The sequence below is a fragment of the Ochotona princeps genome, chromosome 3, assembly GCF_030435755.1.
Source record: "Ochotona princeps isolate mOchPri1 chromosome 3, mOchPri1.hap1, whole genome shotgun sequence".
Lineage (NCBI taxonomy): Eukaryota > Metazoa > Chordata > Mammalia > Lagomorpha > Ochotonidae > Ochotona > Ochotona princeps.
The window spans coordinates 111,778,093-111,804,948 of record NC_080834.1 but is presented as its reverse complement, the minus strand read 5'-3'; the positions used below and the strand labels follow the sequence as shown (position 1 = coordinate 111,804,948).

The 26,856-nt window shown below is 35.9% G+C and overlaps 1 protein-coding gene across 1 annotated transcript in view; it reads left to right on the top strand.

Annotated features, from left to right (window-relative positions):
• Positions 1–25,139, top strand: part of NLGN1 (neuroligin 1) — a 691,248-nt gene extending 666,109 nt beyond the window's left edge. Inside the window, exons 3-5 of the mRNA XM_004591291.2 lie at positions 17,096–17,308; positions 20,508–21,297; positions 22,018–25,139. Of these exons, the coding sequence (XP_004591348.2) occupies positions 17,096–17,308; positions 20,508–21,297; positions 22,018–22,840 (1,826 nt within the window). The 3' untranslated portion in view covers positions 22,841–25,139. The remainder of the gene's footprint in view (positions 1–17,095; positions 17,309–20,507; positions 21,298–22,017) is intronic.
• The last annotated feature ends 1,717 nt before the right edge of the window (positions 25,140–26,856 follow it).

The window sequence follows — 26,856 nt, the reverse complement described above, 5'->3', positions numbered from 1 at the left end:
TCGATCATCTGCCTCATCATGTGTTGGTCAAGTAGACATACAGAATTAAACAATTGATAGCACATGTACCTATAATTGTATTACTTTTGAACTGAAGACTAATACATCTTATATGATATCTAAATTACTGTCAGTCATTAAGATTGCACTTGCCTTTTACAATGCCAACAAAAAATGCATGACTCTTTATTATTTTTGATGAGTCCCAGAAAACATCAACATTTATTTTCTAATCATCACAAACCATGCCCATTTGCAGTTGAGGTCAACATGCACAGGTTGATTCTTATATGTTATATCACAAGGGCACACATCTCCTAGAAATAAAATGGAACAGTCCTTCATTTCAACAGGCTCATCACTTCGACTCTCAGTTGTCTTCCTTATCTTGATGTCTGTGTCAGAATAAAACCACCTCCATTTCTCTACTAGGAGTTTGCTCTTAAAACTCTTACAGATGGCCTTGTGACAGTTTTCCTTGTCTCTGCTCTCTCTTGCAAGTCTACCTCTTATTAAGACTTTTCTTCTAAATGATATTATCTGTGTAGCTGAGAAGTCCCTTCAATCTTCTAACTTTGCTCACAGTTATCTATAAGGCACAGAGCAGTTGACAGGTGTCAGGCAGACCTACTTGCATCCATCATTCCCTAATCAAGCAGCACAGCTCAGAGAAGGGACAGCAAACCTAAGCCGAAGTCCGTTCAAGCTATCTCAGTAGTCATAAGCAACCATTTCAGAAGTAACCAAACAGATTGTGGAAAACCACGCCCACAGTCCAGCTCCACAGAAATGGCTACTGCTGTTTCACCACAGTGTTGTGTTGGATTTCACCCTGCATGTCTATAAATCTGTCTGAAAATTAGCATATGCATGATCTATGTTAATTATTCACTTTGAAATTAGCAGTAATCAACAGAAAATGTTTTTATCCTGTGTCTGTAAAGAAATAAGTAGCAGGCATGACTAGCACATTCATGTTAACTGCATTAGCCGCTGATGCATGCAGTTCATTGTCCAATCAGTTCAACTCAGCAGTTGAACTAGGCATCAGACTTCTATCTCCACCTTCAGATTTGCAATTGATGCACTGTAGGCTCACAATCATGTAAGGGGTCCTGTGGAGGCTAGGATGCTTTGGTTTAAGGGAAATAATAACAAGACTTAGCTATATTTTTTTCACTCTGTGAAACAGGTCCACATGGCCCAGCATGTGCTAGGGTCCTGGCAAAAAATAAAAGCACAAATATTTTGTATTCCCCAGTTATCTTCAAAAGTTTATAGTTTAATAGAGAACAGAGTCATGCACATGCATAAACACAAATATTTAATGTTACCAATTCAGCAAACACTCATGAACACTGTGTACTAAGAGTGTTGCTGGGGAAATGTTGCATAATAAAGAGCTCTAAATCAATATTGTATGCTGTATTGAAGATAGTCGATCGGAACCAAAAATGTGTATTGTAACCCAATATTGAATCATCATGTTAGTTATTTATATTACTTCCATGCTGTCATCTTCTACTCTTGCTTCTCTGCCTCCTAATGTGTGGTTTCTGCGGTGACTAGGTGTGTGATTGTGTTCCATGTGAGTATGAGTCACATGAGAGTTGGGTGAAACACACCAGTAAATTTCACAATTGTGTTAGTGCCCATGCTTTTGGCTCTTACCAGGACAGCCTTTGATGCTGAGGTAAATGATGCATGCCTCAATTTTATTCTCTTCTTACTATTATTACTATTGTTATTATTTCCCACAATACATTTTTCTAAGCATTGGAGTTCTTCTTTTACCTCTCCACTTTCCCCTGTCATTTTCCCTTGAATGATCACAGTAGTATAGTCCTTTAGAAGTAGTTACAAGTGTAACTTTTTGCTATTTAAACACCATGTTTAAGATATTACTAACATCCCTAATATTTGTTCTGTTGGTTATTCATTTACAGATAGTAACAAGCGAAGAATTGCACTTTTTCATCACTCATGATTACTTAGCGCCTTGTATAATTTCTGTCATCTGCTGCCAATAAACTTGCTTCTACCTTGAACTAAAGATCTGTTCTGAATGTAATTAATAGAATTCTTACCCATCCACTCCAATTAGAACTATATTGTACCAGACAGAAGACACAATGAATAGGGCACTCAGGACAAAGATACAGCCAGTGTCATTCTTTCTCTTTAAGCTGAATGACCATGGAACATGGCACTATCTTGAAATAAGACTAGACAGTTTGGTCCCCAGGAGTTGTGACTGACAGCTGGCTCTCTTTGAGATGAGTGCTCATATCAACTGAAGCTAGTTCACATCCCTTTAAAATTAATCTAGAATTGAACGAGTACTTTATCCACTTACCTACTTTATGAAAGTGGGTCCTATTCTACTTAAATAATGGCTGAAGAAACCACAAGTCATTAGCCTGGAAATACTTTTGATGAAAGACAAATTTCCTATTGATTTATGTTTAAATCTAGGGGAGTTTTCTCTCACTTTCCCTTTACTTGCTTCGTTATATTTCTTTTCTCTGATTGTGCCTTTGTATTATAAAGAAGGCGGCTGCTGTGTTTCATTGTCATAAATGGGTCATGGATTTATTCCAGTGTGTGACCTCTGGAGAGGAGAAGATTGTATTATCAAGGAATAGAAGGCAGAATGATTTGGTAAGGGAGAAAAAAGTTAAGTGTTCAGAAGAGAGATGCTTAGAAGTGTAGGCAAAACTGTCTGAAGTAGTTACAGCAGAGGCATATTTTGCTTAAAAAGTGATTATATATAAAAGCTGCACAGAAATATTAAATACACACTTTTTTCAGGACAAAGCCCCTAAATATTGCTTTCTCATTAACTTGCTAAGTGACCGCAGACTCTTTTCTGTTAATATAAACTATTTTATAGGTTATATCAAACACGACATGCAAATTACTTAGCCAAGTTTGTAGCACAGAATAAGTTCTCAATGAATTTCTGCAATATTCATAGAACTCATTACCAGTAATATTTTATATTTATTTGAAAAGCAGAGTTACACAGAGAAGGAAAGGCAAAGAGAGATCATCCGTTCACTGATCCACACCCCAAATGTCTGTTAAGAACAGGAGTAGGCAGAAATTAAGAGCCTAGAACTCCATCTGAGTCTCCAATTTTGTTGTCAGGAAGCCAGTATGTTGGATATCATCTGGTTGCCTCCAAAGCATATTAGCAGGTATCTATGTGGAAAGCAAATGAACCAGAAATTGAACCATGACTGCAACACAGATGTGAGTGTCTCAAGTGCAGCCTAGGTCATTGTGTCACAACATAAGCTCAATCCGCCTACTTGTTAACTGATGTATAACAGAATGGTAATTGCTTAATTTATGCTGAATTTATGAATTTTATTTGAGATACGTGTTTGAGGGGGAAAATGCTATAATAAAATAATGACATGAGGACAAGCTGACTCAGAAAACATTTAAGATGACAAAAGGGGAAAAAATAAAACATGGGTATAACAGAAAACCTGAAGGGAAATTCTCAGATTTGGAGAAGAAAGTAACAAAATATGTCCTGCCTGAACCAAAGAGACAGAGGAAAGAAAAGGGACATACAAAGGAAGTGTGGGCACTAGAGAAGTGGACAACATGCTGGACCCTGAGAGGTTAGCATTTTTCACTCATGATCATCCATTTTTGAAGCATTATGGCCTAGCTTGGGGGAAAGAGACATCTATGACCTAACATAGATAATCAACTAGGAATCACCATCTCTTCTGCTGGAGCCTTACTTGCTCCTCTGAGTGAGGTTGCTCTGTGCAGAGTCCCGCATGCTGCTTTCCACAAGGAAAGTGCTGTGTTGCTCTGCCTTTGGGCACAACATGACCAACTATAAGACTTCAGCTTATTAGAAAATCAGGGTTATTCTGAATGTTAAACGGGCAACTCAGCTGGTGCTGAGAAATGGTCTCTGGTAGAATCCATCTTTGATCACTAACTTAAAAAAAAGGAAAAAATCATGTATAAAAATTTGAAGATGCTTATTTATAATAAATCACAACTTTCCACCTAATCATAGGCTGATTTTGAAATTTACATGGTAAAACTAGTATTTTGTTGTTCATAAAAATAATGTGGCATCTAGAAAAGGAAATTTAAGCCTGAACACTCAATACCTAGTCCTGAACATGTGGTTGAAGCGTGTTATAGATCCTCCATGGTGAGTTGCCATTCCTCCAGGGGGCAACCCTGCAAACTAGAAATTCCTTGTATGGCATCTGAGAAAAATTAATCAGCTGCAATCCACTGGCACCTTCCCCAGATACTGCAATTTTATTTTTTCAACTATGCTATATAATGGCAGGGATCACAGATAAAAAATCCTACAGAGCACATTATTTTATGTAGAAATTTTAACATTACTTGTTTTATAATTAACTTTACTTAAATAAATTGCAGATTAAACTACTATAACTTGGCTCCAATCACTGGATACACTTCTACATTATTTATTTATAAATTCATTTAATATTTGGAGAACAGTTCTGTGCAATGAAGAAAAAAATTAGATTGTTTTGTCCAAGGAGTAATATGTTTGAATAGCCTGCCGCAGGAACTGGCCAGATGTTTTCTGTCTTTGTCAAATACAGGAGAGAAAATAAAGCAAACTGGTTTTAAGTTACATTGATATGTAGGCTCTTGGAGGAATTTCCTAGCAGAGAGAATAATGAAATTAATTCATAGGAGAGCTTTGTTTTAATGTAGATAGAACCTAAAAACTAAGATTAACAATTGCTTTGGCCTATATACTCAAACCCAATTTTTCTTCTCCTTTAAAGATAATTTGTAGACAAAAGCAACGTTTTAACTGTAAAAAAAAAATCAATATACATATATAAAATAAGCCTCACATATTCATTTCTTACAGAAAATGAATTTTTGCACCTGAAAATATTCCTGCTCTCCTCTAACAGTTAAGGGTGGATGAAAGTTCTCAAGAGTAGGTTGTTTCAAATACTACCACTTTCCCATTTTGACCCTGCAGCACAAAACACATTGTACACAGCCAGTTGATTAGTGAAGCAAAGGGGGAGAGATTATGTAAAATGCAGTGAATTATCTGAGTAACAAATCCTCCACACATTTCTTCCCGTTGATGAACATTGGAGTAGCAGACAGAAAAAAGCAGGGTTTCTAGCTAGCTGTGTGACAGCAGATAAAATCATATTCCTCCTCTGATCCTCATTTTCCTCATCAGTAAAAGTATTTCATCACTGTAGCTACTTATGTTCCTCCTGATTCTAAGAAATAAGAATCTAATTATTTAATTATCTAAGAATTGAATTAATTAATTAAGGAATTCCTTAAATTCATAAGGCATCAGAATTCTCATTTTAGCGCACAGTCAAGTCATCTGGCAACTGCTTAGTGCAAATTGTATCCCAGATGTGATGAGATCCTCTCCAGAAATCCTGAAGCACTTGGATCCCTGCGCCCAAGTGGCAGATCCTGATGGAATTCTCCGATACTGGCTTCAGCCTGGCCCAGTCCCAGCTATTATGACCTTATGGGGAGTGAACCAGCACATGGAATAATTCTCGCTTTTTTTCCTCTCTCTCCATTTATTTCTCTCCCTCTGCCTTTCAAATAAATAAGCAAATATTAAAAGAAAAAAAGACACAGTTATAGAGTACATGTCTTTTTAGGTTTTGTGTATTGAGTCACTAGCAGAGTGCCTGATCAGAATAGATATCAAAGCAGTGTTGATTTCATGAACTGTTTTTCATTGAAATGTTATTCCACAGTTACCGTATTAACTGCTCTTCACTAAATGATTCTGTAAGAGGAGGAGGAAGTTGTTCTAGCAGAGGGAATGTAGGTTATACCCCTCAGCAGCTGCGAATGGTTGTGGAAGTGCTTTATAAAATGGCAACTTAGAAAACACAAATCATGCCTTCCCTCCAACTGCCTTTCAACCTTCAACATCAAAGAAAAATATAAGAAATTTGCTCTTGTTTTTTTTTCTTTTTCTTTTTGCTAAGTGCCATAAAAGGACACTCCATGTACTCTGAAAAGGGACTAACTCTTTATATTAAAATGTTAGCAAATGTAACTGTCAGTTCAACCCACAGCAGCTGTCTCTTGCACCACCTCTGCCAAATGTTACACTTCCTCTCTGGAATTTGCTTCTGCTACTGGATCTGGGGGAATATGCTTCACTGCACAGCTTGGAACATCAGTCTCCACGTCTCCGAGTCTCAGATTCCTGCTCATTTCACCTCATGTATATTAATACGGAGATTAGTTTCACTTTTTTCTTGAATAGCTAATCAGTTGGCAGCCAATATCCAACTGTGGCATTACAGGTCACACCAACTGAAAAGGACAGTGACTTCAAGCTGGAAAATATAATGCTTAGTGAAAACTGCACCCAGGACAGGACCTCAGACTTGTCACCCGGACATGAAAGATTTATTTTCAATTATAAATCTGAGCTTAATGGGAGGGCACCCTGGGGGAGATTCAGATCACTGCTTCTTCTAAATTGACCTTCTACTTGTTTCAATATTTCCTTCGCTATTGAATAGCATTCCATGACCCTCTAAGCTGAAGATCCATAGTAGCTACTGCACAAAAGGCAGGACTACAAAAACTTTTGTATAACTTGTGTAACCAAAGGCTAATTGCAAGAATGATTTTTTCCTTGGTGAGCTTTCACTGGGTAGCACTGCAATAGATTGGGGGCTTCAGACAATCCTTCCAGTGTCTAATAGGAGTCAATATCACATTGTTACTAAAGTTTGAGGAGTGCACAAGCAGAGAAATGTATTATAATTTTCAATATCCTGTAGGTTAATTTGTCAATAGCTAATTGAGACCTACCATAAATAAGACTCCTGAAAGCTAATTGTGGATGCTGCTGCACTGCCTCAGGGTATTTTAGGTTCCTGGTCCAGATTCTGTATGTACTTAGTGCCTGCACCATGCATAGCATATGATCACAATAGAGGGTTCACACACTTATTTGTTAAGAACTGTAAATTGAAATTTCTTTGGAAAAGCTCTTCTTTTCAAATATTGTTATAAGTTAAAGTAAAGGATGGGTATGAGAAATGAATTATTATTCAAGTTGTATAAGAAATCTGATTTTTGGAAACAAGCTTAATTGTCTTTGAATTATAGCCCTTACCACTTAATCTGATTCTTTTCTCTTTCCCTCATGTGGTTTTAGATCATTTGCTACAAAATACTTACACTTATGTCCTTTATCGTAGATGATTGTTTCAAATGAATACAAGCCTATTAACTGTATTTATAAAATGTTAGGAATGGTGCCATATTTTTCTGTGTTCTGTACATACAACATAATCTAATTATATGAATACTTGGGCTCTACCCAGAAATAAGGCATTAATTAGATGCATATATATATGCTTATATACATAATCCATTATTTACATAAAATTAGCTACCTTTGACTTCACACACATTTAATAGACACCTACTACATTTGTGGTACCATGCTCCATCTCAAGATAGGACTCAACATATTACACTTCAGTGTCTGTACCTCCTTAAAACAGAGTGGATTTGATTGGGTTCTCAGTCAAGGTGAGACAACTGTGCTTGCAATCCTCTCAGTAACATCATTTAAACTCAGTCTTTGCCACTAAGGACTTGGCCACTTAGCCTAGCCTGAAAGCCATGATCTCTGCAAAGAAAAATCTGGGAATGAGATCAATACAGTGATGTTATCAGCCAGTCTCATTGCATAAATGGAATTTTTACTGACTTGAAATTTAAACAGAAAATGGGATTCTTCAGTTTAGGGTGAATTAACTTAATGGTTGTTCAAATTTAATTTGGAACCAAAGTGACACACACTCAGTAGAATTACTTCAAATATTTTTTTCTTTGTTTTGGTAAAGATTTATTTATTTTTATTTGAAAGGCAGATTTACAGAGAGGAGAGACACAGAGAGATCTTCCATTCACTGGCTCACTCCACAAACAACCTTGATGGCCAGAACTGCGTCGATCTGACCAGGAGCCAGGAGCTCCTTCCAGCTCTCCCACTCAGATGCAGGGACTCCAAGATTCGAGTCACCCTGTGCTGCTTCCCTAGGCCTTAAGCAAGAAGTTGAATGGGAAGTGGAACAGTTGGGAACTAGAAACAGCACCCACATGGGATGCCTGCACTTGCAGGTAGAAGATTGACCAATTGAGCCATCACATTTTGATGATTTTCCCAGGCTAGGGATTAACAATACAGTTTTAGCTCTCTGTGATGGATAGCGGCAGCCATAGCTCCCAGTCAGTCCCAGAACCATGAATGTAAAGTGCCTACACCCTTAGTTTTGTCTGATTCAGCTGGAACTAACAGATGCTAATTTCTCCCCTGCTCTATAACCCCTGTCTATCTCTTTGATAAATACATACAAATACTGCAGCCTGTAGTAAGTAATGGTGCTCAGGTTAGGTGGATCAAATACATTTATAATTTTCCATATTTTCACTTAAAATGGCTTATTGTGGGGTTTACAAAGACCTTGGTAAAGTGAGGAACATTTGTATGTGAGATTGCTGTAGTATTTAGACATTTTATTATTTAGAACATTTGTATTATTACACATTTATATTGGAGCCATTTATTTGAAAACTATAACATTTCTAAATGAATTGGCCTAGTGTATATTAATATCTTCACACTAGGATTTTTGACAGGTAAGTCAAGCACCAATTTCACTTAGTATCATGCTCCATCAGACTAGGCAAGATACCAGTAGGATATTCAATCACTCATTTTATGGATACTTTACTCATTGCTATTTATTAATATGTCAAAAAATATTAATGAAAAATATGTCTTCTGTTTGTTAAGGAAAAGAACCAATATGTCAGGAGCTCAGTTGGAGACAAATCCACACATTACGAACTAATGGTTTTGCCTGTATCTTTCTCATCTTTGCTGGTTTCAGAGAGCATGCGAAGCATTCAAGGAAAGAAATTCTCTGCTATTTTCACTATCTTTCCTTAAATCCGTGGCATCAGAGAGATAATTCATCATATGCTTATAATGCATTAATATTGTATCCAAAAGTGGCTTTTTTAGGTAGTATGTGTTACAGATTTATCATTGCTTTCTAGTTTTGTTTGGTCCATATAACTGTGTGCATGGGCATGTACTGGTTAGTTAATCCTCTGGTGAAAGAACAAAGCAGCAGATGGGTTCTCAAAAACCGCTATCTTGCTTCACAAGACTTGTCTACCTTCTAAAGAGTGCAAAAGGGAGGTCAGACTCCTGAGGAGGTGACTAATGGCAAGTCAGGAGGACAAAGGTCCTTGTGCTGGTTCTGAGTCCGATAAGAGTGTTTTATCAGTCTCAGATATCAATATAGTTTCTTGACAAATCTTTACGCCTAGACTTGTTCATGAGGTGGGCATGCAAAGATGCCTGTACAACTAAGGGCAGCAAAATATCATTTCTTTGGGATCTGAAAGAAGCAAAATATTAAGATGCTTCAGCGTTTCCTTCAGCGTGATGGGGCCATCAGCCTAGAGTCTATGCTTCCCATGCCACTAGTTTGGTACTTCTTTACATTCTGTTATAATGAATTCAGTCCTCTGGACATACTGACCAGAAAGGGCCAGACACTTCACAACTTCAGTTCTCTTTCTCAACACTCATTTATGGAATTCATAAGCAAGAATATTTATCTCTTTGAACAGATACTGTAGTTGGTTGCAAGCTCAAATTTAGCATTTGTTGATCACCATATGAAACAAAAGATGTATTTGGTGCAATTTCACTCAGGTCGGATGGTATAACACAGTATACTTGCATCCCATTCAGGCACCAGGTGGGCTCAATTGACTGCTACTGCCTATTTCATAATGGCCAGATTATTCAGATTTCTGTCTCTTTCCTGCTATTTCTTCTTATTCCTGTAGTCTAAAAATCTCTGTCAACAATTTTGTTAAACATTCTAAGATCATAAATTATCAGCAAATCAAGACACAGTATCTTCTTCACCTCCATCATTGTGTTGACTCAAATTCTTGCTACACACAATTATACTGTTCTATAATACTCTATATTATGAGTGTTTTGCTTAAAGTTTTTCTTTTTAACTCTTCGAACTGAAATTGTTTTCAATAATAAGTGCAAGAATTGTTTTTATTTAAATAAAATTGAAGATAAAAAGGCATTTACTAAATTCAATTGATTAAAGCCTAAAGCACTTTCACTCAACATATATTGGCAATCATGTGTGCCAAAATCTTTATCTCTTTTAATAATGATTGTTCTGCAGGGAAGCCACATTTGTTTTCCTTTAGGAAACCAAGACTCAGTAAGACTGATGACTTGCTCACACCATGACTTACTAACACACTCAATCTGTCCGAACTCTGGGACTCCTTCCACAGTGATCACTGCTGGGGGACTCCAAATACTATCTCATATTTTACATTCTCAGCCTAATATTCTGCACTAAGCTGCTGATCTGTGGTCACAGACTGATGCCACCAAGGACTCTTTTTGACCCCCTTTAAAACGGTTACCACCCACTCCATGACAAAATCATGGAGGAATTTTGTCAGTATTGACAACAGTTTTGTTTTTGTTTTTTTGTTTTTTTTGCTTCAAATAGGATGAGATTAACTCTTCTTGTAACATGCAAACCAAGCAGTATGAACAATAACAACGCCCTGTTGGTGTGTAGAGTGGAAAAAAGGATCATGGAATCTTGGGCTGGGACAGTTTCTAAAAGGGGACCCGTGTACATGATTCATAGTTAAATAAATCAGAAACTTTTTCTCATCTTCATCTATGTTCAGAATAACAATAAGTAAAAGTTATTTGAGGGAGAATAAAATGCTGAAGTCGATTAAACTTTGTTATAAACTATCACATTTGTTTACCAGGGAATTGGTTAAATTTTCGAATCTGGACACTGCAAACCTAGAAACATCTACAGATGTTTTATTTCCAGAGATCTGTTAGAGGTCAGATCTCCTCTTCACAATTATATGCCAACATATCCAACTGTCACTGGCCATGAGCCTTGCTCATTGATTCTTCTCTCCCCAAAGATGAGTCATTACACATAAAATTCTCTCATAATAAATTCTTTACTCTTTATGTTTATGCTATCTTCAAAGAATTTAAAGGGAAACTGCCCAGTCTTATCCCTACGCAAGCATTTTATTTTCATATAGCAGTGGCCCCACATTGCTAGAAGGACAATTTTTCAGAAATGAGTCTGGTAACAAAAGGTGGATACATTTTCTAGAATTTCAGAGACTAAGTGGGTAATTAGATGAATTTTGAGAATTTATGAACAATAGGGGAAAAATCTAAAATAAGTTAGTGATGTGAGGTTTAAAGAAGAAATTTGAACCCATAAGTGAAACTGACAGGACCTGGCAACTGAAATGATAAGAAGAATTGGCATATGGGACTTCCAGTTGGAGTTTTTAGCTAGGAGGATTTGAGGTTTTAACCCAACAGTTATAAATCCTGTTATATTTAAGATGCAAAAGCCTTAATGAGCTATCTTTCTGATCCATATTCCCTAGTCCGCAGAACGATGTCTGTCATTCAAAGTCTCATGTCTGTAAGCCTAGTGCTTTAACGCTCAATATGGTCTATATTTTGAAGTATTTATCTATTTGAAGAGCCACCATGGTCATTTGTATCCAGGAAGAAGTATTAATAAATACTGCAGAACTCGCTTCTTTTTATAGCCTGAATTTCAGAGTGTGAACTCTGAAAACTATTTAATGTTTTCAAAAATTAACCTCTCCAAACACATTTAGCTACAGTGCAACAGAATCCCTAAAAAAAGAGGAAGGTGCATCCACATTAAAAAAAAATGTGGCATTCTAGATGTCATCGCATAAATAAACAGTCTTTATATTGCTTCCTGTCTGATTACATTTAGGCTTTTTTTTCCCAAAGAGGTACTCTACTTCCTTTCTGCTGCATATTCTAAAGATACGTATGTGATTGCTTTCTGAGAGACCTGAACACAGATTGGAACAACCAATCATGGACAAAGCTGTTGCAAGTTAACTAGAACTACCTCCCTCCAAACTTTCTAGGGCCCCCCTATCAGATACCTAGCTGAGCTCAATATATATCAGTAGTTCAGGAGTTCAGCAGTTGGCTACAGTATTGTTCTGTTTTTATGTATTTTTCCCTTGCCCAATTTACTTCAGGGTGATCTCATTTTTCCTTCCCTAGAACTTGTGGATCCATATTAATTTCCTAGTTTCTAACACCTAAACGAACTCACAGTTGCCAGATTCAATAAAGAGAAGCAAAGTCAGCCCAGTAGATTTCATCAGACCCACAGAACTAGTAGTTTCACATAGGAACAAAAATTGGACATGTTTAACGATAGAATGAGTGTTTAGGAGGCATGAATGTACTAAATGATGTTTGTACAGCTATTGAACAAACAGCTGCATGTTGATTGTAGTTGACCCAGGAAACTGCAATATTTTCAGCATACCTGAGTTTTGAGAATACTGATTTCTTTGTGAGCTTATATTCGTGAGTCCAGTAAATTAAACAGTTGAATTGTCTTCTGGAAAATGTTGGTGCTTGCCTTGAAAATAAAGTTCCCCCAATAATCATTATTCTATGTAACAAAAATAATAATATGATGTTACAACATCAATTTCTAAGAGCTTACAGTGAAGGTCAAGTTCCAAAGGCCAATGTTGGTAACTACCTGCAAAATTAATTAATTAATTAATTAATTGGTGAACTACCCTCAAATGGCATTAAGGAAATAGACACTTTTGTTTTTCAAAGCAATCAAGTAGGTAAGCAACAACTCTCAACGCTCTCTGCAAAACTGGGTTTTCCTGTGGCTAACGTATTGAGATAACATTCGGTACAAAGTTGCAACTAGAGCATTCTGAAATGATTCTGCTGCTAGGAAAGTAGCAGCTAAGTCAATGAAAGAGAACTTTAAGTGAATACTTCATGAGATTGCAAAGTAAAAGAATAATGCCAAATGCATGTCGCTTGGCAATTATCAGCCTGTCTTGTCTGAGGAAGCAGTTTGTTCCACTTTCTTCAGTTTAGCCCTTCTCTGACCACAGCAATGTTGTTTGAATACAGCATCAGGAATTAAAGAATTCAAGCAAGCATGCAGCAACCTACATGTCTGAAAAAAAATGTAACTTCATTGGTTGACGAGTCTTGAAGAGCAGCTATCTTTTTGCCTAATGTAAAACTCAGAATGATTCTCTATATTCACTCTATCAGTTGGTATCAGAAAGAGAAGAGCAGGGGTAATAAGGAGAGAGATAACAGAATACACGTGAAATAGAGTCACGAGTGAGGAAGATCCAACACGTACGAGTCTGCGGCTCATAGTGGCAAGCATGGGAAACAGGGTAGGATGCAGACCTGGTGGGGCTATTGGGAGTTGCCCCAACTAGGCTGCAGCTCCCACTGGTTTGCATGAGGGCTGAGTATGAGGTGGGCAGGACTAGGCTGGACTATAACACCCATTGGTTCACGTGGAGACAGGGCTGGAAACAGAATTGACCCAGCAATTGCAATGACCAGCATGTGTATAAGCTAACTGGGGAGACAGATGGTGCCGGACCCTGTACTGGCAGGCACACACGAGAATCATGTCTGGGATCACCTCAGACAAAGTTTCTTTGAAGATCCCCCCAACTGAACTGCTGATCTCAGAACATCAACCATGAAGAGACTGTCAGCCAGTGGATTCTGAATAGATTTCATTATGCTTAGAACGGCGAGCTTGGTAGCAATTCAGAACGGTCGAACTATCAAAACTGCTTGAGCAGGAAACTTGGAGCATGCCTCACATCGGGGACCCAGGATGGGTGGGAGTCTGGGTAGGGTTTCTACCTTTTTCCCCTTCTGACCCCAGATACAGGGGGAAAATGACTATACTAGTGTGGAAACAATGGTCTTACTCACTTTCCTGTAGCTCCTGACCCTTTGTACCCTAATCAACTGTCAGATTATTAAAGAAGAAGAAGAAAGAAGAAAGAAGAAGAAGGAGGAGGAAGAGGAGGAATAGGAGGAAAATGGGACTTGATAGTAATGTCAGACATTCCAAATCTAAAACAGAATCATTTTTACCTGATTTTTTTATTCTACCTGCCACTGTATAGTTTAGTTTAGTAGTACAACTTCACATTTGAATTGATTTTGTTTTAAAACTGTGTCTTAAAAATACTACAAGAGTTTCTCAACATTTCTTTATTTCAAAATTACAGTGGCAGAGGGGTGGATAGATAGACGGATCTTCCATCTGCTCATTCATTTCCCAAATGGCCCTAACAGCCAAATCTAGGCCAGCTCGAAGCCAGGAACTGGGAACTCCATCCTGGTCTCCTGCAATGGTAGTAGGGGCCCAGCAATGTGAGTCAGCTTCTGCTGTTCTCACAGGCACATGCATAGGGAATAGGATAGAAGGCAGAGCATCTTGCACTTGAATACATGAAGGCATTGTTGCAAGCAGAGGCCTAAGCGATTGTGCCACAATGCCAGCCACGAAGGTTAAGTTATTATTCAGAAACTTAATGTTTCCACAATACTGTTATAGAAGCACAAATATTTTATCAGTCCACTAGAGTGATTAAATAGTACAACTAAAACTAGAAGTATGGAAGGAATACATACTATTTAGTTGGATTTGCATTAATATTATGGTTGTCTATATGCTGCATGTTGAATAATGCTGGTTTTATTAGTAAGTCAATTTCATATAGATGTATATTCACCTAAGTAATGTTTTTTCAAGAAAAAATGAGTATAAATCTTTTGTGTTGAGTGACATGCTATATTCAGAAATTGTTATTGTCTGAATATATTTGATACTGAATTATAACTATAAATGACCTAGAATGTGTTGTTGTTCTCTTATTTTCTCATGCACAAGTGCACACATTGATTTTGCCCTTATTCCTTTATCTTTTAAAACTTCTTGCTCTCTCAGATACAGAAATTCCTTCCACAATGTTGTTTTTAGTGTTCATGTGAGAGTCTGCCTTCATGTATCAAAATATTTGTAACAGGATCTTTCAATAATTTAAGCCAATAGTTTCTCTTATACAAATTTGATTTAACATCAAATAAAGTTAAGGAGTTCATGACCTGTTTTATTCCTTATTTTAAATGCTACAATTTGCATGAATATTAAGTATTTGAAAATTCTTCCATGTAAGAAGGCAACATAAATATTTCCTAAGATAATCAAAAATCAATAAAGAGTATTGGTAGTGACCAGATAAATATTTGGGATGTATTTTCAAAAATCTAATCACCGTTAAGGATAATACATCCTCTCAATTGTAGTCACACACACACACATATACAGTGAGCTAGAGGTTTGTATTATGTTAGGATTTTGTGTGCTATAGAAAAATAAGCAATCATTCATTTCTTTAAAATGTTCATGAGTATTCAGGAAGATTTATCTTAATTAATTGCTGCCTATAGCGAATCTAATGAATTTCTTGTCCATGTAATTGTTTTGGGTATAAATGTAATTGTTCAGCGTATCCATACTATTATCATCGTCTGATTTCCAAAAGACAATCAAGCTCTTAGATTATTTTATAAAAGCATTAGGTATATTTCAACTGAAATAAAATAATCTTATCATGTTTATTTGACTCATCATACTGAGTCTGTGTAATGGCTCTGCAGTAAAGGAGAATTAATTAAGATTATTTCTGTGTAAACTTCTTGAGAATGGAATGATTTCCTTAAGTATAATTAATCAAATTATATATAATGAGGCCTTAAGTATTTTCAATGCAACATATGAATGGTTATAAAATGGGATAGTTCATGAAATACCTTCTGGTTTTCCATTGACACCAAATGGAGAAGCATTACAAAAGGCATTAGGTTAACAAGTAGTATGTTTAAGGTAGTATGCTAATTATACTAAATATAAATATTTTAGAATATACTAAACAGTACTTTGTCTCCTCCCTCCAACTCCATTCTCACAAAAATCACTTAGTTCCTACTGCCACAATATTTTTTTTTCTGAGCATTGCCTTTTTAAAATTATCCTTGCCATTCTTCATCCTCAGGGTCCTATAATTTCCTCCCTTACTCCATTCTGACACTGTATATATCCCTCATGATCCCTCAGAACACTTTATGGAAGAAATCTATTCATTCCAAATATAATAAGAGTCTGAATACTTTCAAAAACTTTTGATAATTCTATGGTGTCTGCTCATTGAGCAACTCTTAACAATTATTTATGGCATTACAAAATGTGACCCAAATTATCCATAGTACGGGGATTCTTTATATTGAGCCATTTTCGTGGTTCTTAAAAAAGTACATGAACACATGTATGCAAAATGCTCTATATAATGCTCTATGTATTATATAGAGTTTAAAAAAAACATTTCCCTCATAGAAGAAAATTAACCCCACCACACACACCTATTTCCTGCCACTCCACTGCATATACACTAAATGTCAACCAAGCTAAATCCAGCTGAGTTTCTGTCGCAATTTATTTTCTAACTCAGACCACAAAAAATTATACTTAAAAAGAATAAAAATGACTAATTCCAGTGCAATTCAAATTAGTGATCATCTTAAAACAGAGAATATCTTAAGTGTATTCAGTTATGTAGATGTTAAAATTCTAGAAAAACAAAAAATTCAACCAGTTATATCATGAGTAACTAAAAATTACACATAATTTGAATACAAAACATTCATTGTCCTGTGTCACATGATTACTAATTAAATCTTTTCATCAAGTAACTTGGCCTCGGAAAGGTCACCTTGAGTTCTTTCAAATACTTTTACCTTTTCACTCCTTTGTTCCAGGCATCTTTTATCTGGATAATTTGGGAAACACTGGGGGAGGGGGAGGGCAAAATGATTTTTTCCACTCCAATTCACTACTATTCACTACTACTCCCCCTCAAAAAGAAAATCTTTTATTTTAATGAAGGATATTTGCTAAAGAACTCAGAATGTATTCACTCTGGTTACGACTGCTGCCTTTGCACTTAAACCTGATGAGTTTTTGCTTGATGTCAACTCAAGCAGATGTCAAGGTATGTTTTGCATTTTTTTGTTTTCCAGGTTTCTTGAGTACAGGGGATCAGGCTGCAAAAGGAAACTATGGACTTCTTGATCTCATACAGGCTTTGAGATGGACTAGTGAGAACATTGGATTCTTTGGTGGTGACCCCTTAAGAATCACCGTTTTTGGATCTGGCGCTGGGGGTTCATGTGTCAATCTGCTGACTTTATCCCATTATTCTGAAGGTAACCGTTGGAGCAATTCAACCAAAGGTATTATGCAGGTTGCAAATTTTGACAATTTTGGTGTCTGCATGCCACCACCATCAGTAGTATGTTATGCTCTGTACTATTTCTCTGTTCAAACTGGGTCTTAGGTTGAACTCAATAAATGTTTTAAACTGTTTCTTCAGCTTTTTCTGTGCATGTTTAAATTTTTGTCAAACTCTTTTCATCGTCTCCCGTGGAACTTCATAAAAATTCCCTTTCAAGCACACTTCAGAATAGCTAGCATTACAGGCCCTTTGCTTTCCTTCAGTGGGTGATTTCGGGAAAATCAAGCAAAGGCGTTCACACTTCTGCCATCCGTTTACTCCAGAATCAAAATCAAAGACAAGATTTTTAACACAGGGACTCTATAAAATTTTTTTTCAAGAGAGTAGCCATTTTAAATCCTTTATTAGTAAGAAGCTAACAAAATGCTTATAAGCTAGTTTGCCTGCAAACACATGATTTCACTTGTCTGAGTACAGAATGAGTATTCATTTTTTTGCATGCATGATCCAAAATTGTCAAAGCATTCAGATCACTGGAGAACTTTTGATCAGAAGGAAAAATGCTTTTGATTTTGTTCTTTTTTTCCATTTTAAACTCCAAAAGTATTTTTCCCCCATTAAAGTTTCACAAGGAATCATGGAGCACTCAGATTTTTTTTCCTTGTTTCCATTTTGTGGCTTTGACATTCTTTTCTCCAAAGTTTCTAACGTGCATCATGCTGCTTTTACGAACTCCACTTTACCATTAACCAACCATTCTAAGTGCATTATTCATTTGAAATATCTACAAAAGACAACTTCGAATAAAGTATGTGGAGAAAACACTTTCTCTCCATTGTTTATACATAATAGAGAGGACGGTTAAGTAGGCATAAACATAGACCATCTTATACTTTCTACTTTTTTGTTGTCATTTTACACACATGAAGAACTTTAATTCATGTAGCATCTAAATTTTATCATATGAAAAGTAAACTTAGGATATTTGGTTTTGATGTCAAAGATACACTGATGTAGAGCTGAAAAGGCTTAGTCAATCATTCAGTGAGAATTTATATATATGGCAAAGGATGCATTGTGTACAGACTAAATTTATTGGTTATTTTATATCTTATTTTAGCAGGATTCTCAATCAGAATGACAAAATGACAGATGAGGCTATTTTCAACTTCATAGACACTTTGGATTATACTGAAATGGCTTCCTTTGGAACCGGATGTAGATTAGGGGTGGACGGGATTGCTTGTTCAGTAAAAGGGATGAAGTTGTCCCAGCTGAGTACTGTACAAGTGCCAATAGTCAGCTGAGTTAATAATAAACAGCTTACATAGCACAGAGTCAATTGACTAAAACTGGACACAACCACTTGTTCAGTCAATATTAAACCAGCATTGGATCAATAATCATAGGAAGCTCATCAAATGACAATGTGAAAAACTATACTAAATAATTACAAAAAGAGCTGAAAACTTAAAATCCCATCATATTCTTCAGGAACATCTATCTGCAACTAACCAGAGACAAGTACTTAAGTTTGGTCTAGTCCTAACCCCATCTCCAGCCTGGGCTGCTTGATTGACCAAAAGGCACTCAGCAAATATCTTGAAACCATCAGACAGACTGATTTAAATCCAGACAGGTTTTAAAGGTTGCAAACTCAGTCAGGGCTGTAGCAGACCTCAGGCCTGCATCCACCACAATTCAACATGCATCACATATATCCGACAAACACTTTCACTACCTTAAGTCACTGGGGTTTCCTAGTAGAAGCTAAATGGTATTTTTCGGGCAATGACACATATTTTGTACATTTTCCTTCATATTTTTTAAATATTCAATGTAATTGAAACCCTGAGCTAGAAAAGAATGTTGTAGAAAGCACCAAGTTTATTTCAGCAGTAAAACTTTTGATTAGGAAAATATTTCTCCAAGCAAATGTTGGCAAACAGCCTATATAATTTTGTTAATTACTATATAGGAATTATTTGCTTTAGCTCATTTTGCTCTAGCAAACTAAAAATATATTTACAAAGATGGTGAAAACCAATATAAATTTAATGTTGCTTGACTTGTTGGAATTTTTAGAATCATCTAGGAACACATTTTCAAGATCTTTAAAATAATGCCTGCTGCAAGAAATCTGAAATTTACTCAGGAATTGCTTTAGTGCCTTTATAACAAGAGCTCTTATCACATTAATACACATGAATAACTAATCATGTCTTTAAATAACTGAACTACAAAGCTGCATTTGAAAACTGCTAACAATATAAAATTTTTTAAAATAGGTAAATTATATTTTTAAAACAAGAACTTAGAAATACTGTGATGAACAGATAAAGTCAATTTACAAATTTAAATGGCACACAAGCTTTATCAAACTACATATGGGGCCATAATTTACAGTTCTTAAATGCAATTAAGTAAGAAGCAATGGACCATGCATATTTCATATTTTATGAGAAAACGTAGCAGGTCACATTTAGGAGTGGAAAAAAAAGTCACTCCCCACTAAATCCTGATGATGGTACTTTTTAAAACCTAGTGAAGGCACTTGAAACGTGCTGTCTTCTTCTAGAACACAAATATTCAGTGTACTATGTCTGACATGAAGATCTGGAAAAGTATGTCTAAAGTGGTATCTGTTCTGTGTGCCATCCCCAGGGTACGAACAAATTCCCAGCCCCAATAAGGGTATGAAGTCTCATCTGTTTTAAAACAAATAAATAGAGCACTTGGAAGGAACATAATCCAGATGCAGTCAAATTGGATGAAACAGCCCAAATTGACAATAGGAAATCTGTCAAAGGGAAGTCAAGTCAACTCCATTTGGCTGGCACTGGTGAAAATAAAGTTAATACTTGAAGAAAAGATTGGAGACTTTTTACTACTAGTATTTCTACATTCTCTTCCTCTTTGCTTCTCACCCATTTGAAACTTAGTATAATCCTAACCTCTAAATCCCTAAAACAGGTACCACTCAATGCATCAGACTTAAGGTCCATTTCTCTAACTCACTATACCCTGGGGATGATTTTGTGTACTTATTATTAGGCAAATTGTCTCTATCTTCCTGTTTACTAAGTTACATATGGAAACTTAAATATGAATATATCAATGTGTCTAAAATATTGGGTGTTACTGTTTTACCATGTTCTTTAAAGGTCATCTGAAACTGTTTGTTGATTTTCCCATAGGACTTTTTCAACGAGCAATCGCTCAAAGTGGAACAGCCCTTTCTAGCTGGGCTGTTAGCTTCCAACCTGCAAAGTATGCTAGAATGCTGGCCACAAAAGTTGGCTGCAATGTCTCAGACACAGTAGAGTTAGTGGAATGCCTCCAGAAGAAGCCTTATAAAGAACTCGTTGATCAAGATATTCAACCGGCTCGATACCACATAGCCTTTGGACCTGTGATTGACGGAGATGTAATACCAGATGATCCTCAGATACTGATGGAACAAGGAGAGTTTCTCAACTATGATATAATGCTAGGAGTTAACCAAGGGGAAGGATTAAAATTTGTGGAGAATATAGTAGATAGTGATGATGGTATATCAGCTAGTGATTTTGACTTTGCTGTTTCCAATTTTGTTGATAACTTATATGGATACCCTGAAGGCAAGGATGTTTTGAGAGAAACCATTAAGTTCATGTATACTGATTGGGCTGATCGTCATAACCCGGAAACTAGAAGGAAGACATTATTGGCTTTGTTTACAGACCATCAGTGGGTGGCACCAGCTGTAGCTACAGCAGATCTTCACTCAAATTTTGGTTCACCTACATATTTTTATGCCTTTTACCATCATTGTCAAACAGATCAAGTTCCAGCTTGGGCTGATGCAGCCCATGGAGATGAGGTTCCCTATGTACTGGGAATTCCCATGATTGGCCCTACAGAGTTATTCCCTTGCAATTTCTCCAAAAATGATGTGATGCTGAGCGCAGTCGTAATGACATACTGGACAAATTTTGCTAAAACTGGGTATGTACCATACAGTAAAATTTGCTATATTATTTATAAAAATGCCCTTTCAGCATTTTAAAACAAATTTTATGCTCAAATAATTTCATACATCAATATCAGAAATATATTGTCCCTTTTTGAAAATTAATTCTATATTATAGTGTCTCATGACTTTATTCATTCTTACTATTTAGAAGTCTTTGGTTTTTCAATTACACTGGATTCATTATCGCTTACTAGTAAATAATCATCACTGTGTAGTCCTTCCAGTTTATAATACTGCATGTTCTTTGGTCCTTCCAAAACACATTGTAAAGTGGGCACGTCAGGTACTATTGGCCACATTTTGTGCAGAGTCCTGAGGTTCTGAGAACTTCTTATTGGTATCTGTTTTTGGTATATAGCAACGAAAGAACTGCAATCTACATTTGCCAATTCCAGATCATCAAGCCATTCCACTGTCCTATGCCAAATCTTCTAGTTTGTCTATAAGATAACTCATGCTTTCGATATTTAACTTACTTCAGGTAGATAGTAGCCCATCTCTAAATTCATAGAAAAAGAATGTCAGACAAACTTGCGCAAGATAACCACCTATCTAACAAGTGCGTGTTATGAGATTTAAATTTCCACATCCATTTGAGTTAATGTTAAAAGACAACCTTCCAGTTAGATGTTAAACTGTACCATTTTAAGAAAAACAGTAAAATAATTGTGTGTTCTTATGGTTTTTCCTAGTGACCCAAATCAACCAGTTCCTCAAGATACAAAATTCATCCACACCAAACCCAACCGCTTTGAAGAGGTAGCCTGGACCAGATATTCCCAAAAAGACCAGCTTTATCTCCACATTGGTTTAAAGCCCAGAGTTAAAGAACATTACAGAGCGAATAAGGTCAACTTGTGGCTGGAGCTGGTACCTCATCTGCATAATCTGAATGACATTTCTCAGTATACCTCGACAACAACTAAAGTGCCATCCACTGATATCACTCTCAGACCTACAAGAAAAAATTCCATACCTGTCACGTCAGCCTTTCCCACTACCAAGCAGGATGATCCCAAGCAACAACCAAGTCCATTTTCTGTGGACCAAAGGGACTACTCTACAGAGCTGAGTGTCACCATTGCAGTGGGAGCATCACTGCTGTTTCTGAACATCTTGGCTTTTGCAGCCCTGTACTACAAAAAGGATAAAAGGAGACATGATGTTCACCGGCGATGCAGCCCACAGCGCACTACGACCAACGATCTGACCCATGCACAAGAGGAAGAAATCATGTCCCTGCAGATGAAGCACACTGATTTGGATCATGAATGTGAGTCCATCCATCCACATGAGGTGGTTCTGCGGACCGCCTGCCCCCCAGATTACACACTAGCTATGAGGCGGTCACCTGATGATGTTCCCCTAATGACACCCAACACCATCACAATGATTCCCAACACTATACCAGGGATTCAGCCCTTACACACATTCAATACATTTACTGGAGGACAGAACAACACTCTGCCTCATCCTCATCCCCACCCCCATTCACATTCAACAACCAGGGTATAGCCAGATAAGAGAAACAAACTATTTTTTGATGGATTGCAGTAAAAGGTTACTGAAGATTCCTTGGCTTTCAACCTACAAGACTCTTAATATTTAAATAAGAAGGAATATTATGGTGAATATACATATCAAGAACTTTGGGGGTTTTGAAAAAATGAATTGTACATAGATATACACAAAGCAACTTTAAAAAACAAATTTCAGTTGCTTGAAGCAATTGCTCTGAATGATACTTTTTCATTCACATTCAAGAATTAATTTTTTGAAGATTTAAGTTACATAATGGAAGTAGGCATGTGGAACACCAAACAGGAGCGAACTATGTCTGAAATATCAAAAATAAAAATAAAAACAACTATGAATATGCACAAGGGACACACCAATGGAATGTCAGATAATTTTCACCAGTTTTTATTTGGAGCCGTTTTATTGTGTAGACCATATTTACATATTTGGATAAGTACACAAAGCACCAATGCTGTTAATGGCCTTAGCAGAGGCTCATGCTGATATTTGCCAGTAAAATGAGTTTAAAGACTGGCAGGTACAACATTATCACATAAGTGCTGTCAGTATAAAGTTGTGGGGATAAAGGAAACTGGATATTTTTAGCACGATGTGCATGATAATTTATATGCTTGGTGGCTGTGCTGCTGATTAAGCCGTAATTAAAATTCTTCTCATCCCATTGGAGTTTTTAATAGAAGCTTCCTCTACCAATTGGCAGAACCTAAAGAAGATTTTAACGGGTAAAAGTAATTACAATAAAATAATCCACAGTAGTTTAAATAATAGAAGGAATTAGTTCTTAAAGGTGTTTGAAGAAACTCTAGGTATAGCGGTGATTACTTGCTGATACAAATCCCAGAAACAATTTCATGTGTTTTTAATGTTCTTTTCATCCCATCTAAATAATTTATAGAAATGTAACCTAATTGGGCATGTGTCACAGGATCTATAATTTGCTGTGGTTTTTGTTACTCTGTATTTTGTTCTTCTAGTAAGGTGAACTGCGTCCAAAGAGTCATTTTAGTAGTTTTTTTTATGTTCTGAGGATTCCCCAATACCACCATTCTGATTGCAGTTCTCTTAATTTACTCATGTTGCATGAAAAAATGTTCACTACTAATAATTCAGTATTAAACTACGTCCCACTTCACATCAATTATCCTTCTCACTGAGGTTCTTTTGCTGGAATTTATTCACAAAATCTCGGTAGAGTGCAACTTAGAGAAGCTAGGAGAGTCAACATCTGGAAGATTCTGGTCTTCCGTGTATGTGTGATTTTAAATGAATATTCTGAGACCACAGGAAATTTCATCCCCTTGTTTACCAGTAACAGTCTATCACAGACCTTTCCAAATGTTTGTATATGTAATCAGATGTACATTTATATTAAAAAGTGAGATGGACTTAAAGAGCACATCCTGATAAATACTTTCTCTCTTACCTGTACTATATTTCTATTAGACTAAAGTTATGTGATTTTTTTTTTACATTTTTTCAGATGACTAGCAATTTTGATAGTTTGTAAGATAATGCAAAGAACTTTCTCTGACAAACTAACTGCAGTAACAGAAATCTTTCTTTCCAGTTACTCTTTTTCAAGAATGAAAGCTTATTATACAAAAGAAAAAAAATTGTATACTACTTGATGGAAACAACTTTGTACATCTTGGCCATGTCACTGGTCACTGCGTGAAATAAAGATAATCTGGATAATGACTATTAGTCCAATGCTAAGAGACATGATCTTTGCTCATTAAAGAGCTAAAATGTTCATTGCTGTTTTGTCTTTTTTTAAAAAAAAAAACAACAACAAAAGAATCATGACTGTCTCAAAGAGTCATTTTTCTAGACCAGTCGGGTTTTTGAAGACATCAGGTAACTTCTACAGAAAATACTACTGTGCATTAAAGACAAGTCTCTTCAAATCAGAAGCTCATGGAACTTCAGCATTTTGAATTTATATCTCCAGGAACTCATGAAAAATATTAGCTTTGTATTTTTAAATACCTCTCATGTGAAGGTGTTGTGCAAAGTGCCATTTTTTTTTTAATTTAGAAACACAGGTTCCAATTCTGATCAAGGGAAGAATTCTATTGTAAATAAATATGCAATATTTCATGAAATAAAAAACCAGCTAGCTTCCCATGTAAGAATGATTAATCTATCATAAGCTAATGGATATAAAGTTATCCTTTTAAGAGAATAAAAGTGCTAGGCAAGACATTAAGCTGACATTAAAAGATAAAAGTCTATTTCAAGGCATAAGTTTGATTATAACCTCCCAATTATTAGCTCTCAGCAAAATAGACATATTTCATATTATGAATTCAAATCCTCTATAAGAAGCAAAACGTCTTCAAAATCCAGAGTGGTCTACCTGCGATTTTTCCTGACATGGTTATGCTTTTAGATTGTGAACTGCCAGTGTAAGCCATTTAAAAAAGAATTGTTTAGCATCTGAAATATTGTTTAATCAGAAAGCTGTCTTTTACTATACTGAGTAAGCAAACAAAAAAGTCAACAAAATTAGATAGGAATTAATATGCTCGTATGTATTACTTCTCTTGGAGTCATCACTTTTATTTTATAATGATGGTCATATTTATATTCACGTATTTGTTCATTGATTATCAATCAAACTGCCAATACCAAAAATTAAATCTACTTTATATTAATTTAGGGAAATGATTTAGGAAAGCAAAGGATAGCCCTCTTCTCTCCAAATTAAGATAGTACCAACTTTGCAGAAAATAAAAGTCAGGTTTTATTGCTGATCTCAAATTATGTGAAAAAGTAATAGTGAATCAGTGTTAGTTACTAGTTTTGCAATTATAGCCTTGAGTATACTGAATGTAAGCTGATGTTCCACAGAAAATAGAACATTAAGAACTGTTTTTAAAGCTGTAACATAATTTTTAATTGCAAGAAAAATTTTGAAAAGTGTAAATGTTAACCTTGTTTAAAATGTATTGATTTAAATGAGTTTCATTTGAAATGTAAATTACAAAATATAAAGGATATTCGGGCATATTTCTTAATTCCCAATTACCTGTGTCCAATACATTTTAAGTAGGCAAGATGATTTGGAATTTATACCAACATTAAGCCAAAAATAAGCTTTATTCAATTTTCACTAATCCAGATTTTTTTCAAAATGCTTATCAATAAATTGAGGTTTTAGAGATTAGAAATTAAAAATGAGAAACATAAAAGTTTCAAATTTCTACTGAATGTGTGGGCTACAAATAAAAGCTAGCTGATAACCACAGGTACATTAACAAAGTTCAGCATTAACTTTTTGGCAAAATGAAACAATTTTCTAAAGCATGAGGAGACATCTTGCTGGCAGCTCAGAGCATCTGCATACAGGCTATTTCATTCTTCAGTTCAAATTTGAAAGTGGACCAAAATGCCATTCAATTCCTGATCTCTACACCATGAAAACAAGTGAAAAATTAGCTATCAGTCACATGTAATACACAGGAAGAAAAAAATACCAAAATCAATTATCACATGTCTGCTATATTCTGTAGCGACAGTTATTTATCTGTTGGTACACTTTTACTGACATGAATTATTAATATAAATAAATAATATAGAATGTGGGAAATCTGTTCCAGCTTTAAAGACACGTTACATAGAAATTACTGGGATTCTTTTATTTGGCAAGTTTCACTGCAGTATTTTCACAGGACAAAATGATATTTTTAGGAAGCTGTCAATATCATGGCAGTCTGCAATGTTAGTAACTTTGTTTTCTTCTGTGATATCGGTTCAAACTGCTAGCCTTTTTCTTCATTTGCAGTACTTAGTTGTTATAGATTACCACTTTTTAATGTGAGTAAAAATTAGGTAATTTGGTTTACGTGTGAAAACATGCTCCCAAATAAATTCAAATAATGAGCACTTCCCTGCTGAGATTTTGTTATCATTCATTTAATTACTTTGTCAACTTTTACGGTAATGGCAATTGTTTTTGTTTTTTAATAAAAAAAGAAACAAAGGGAATT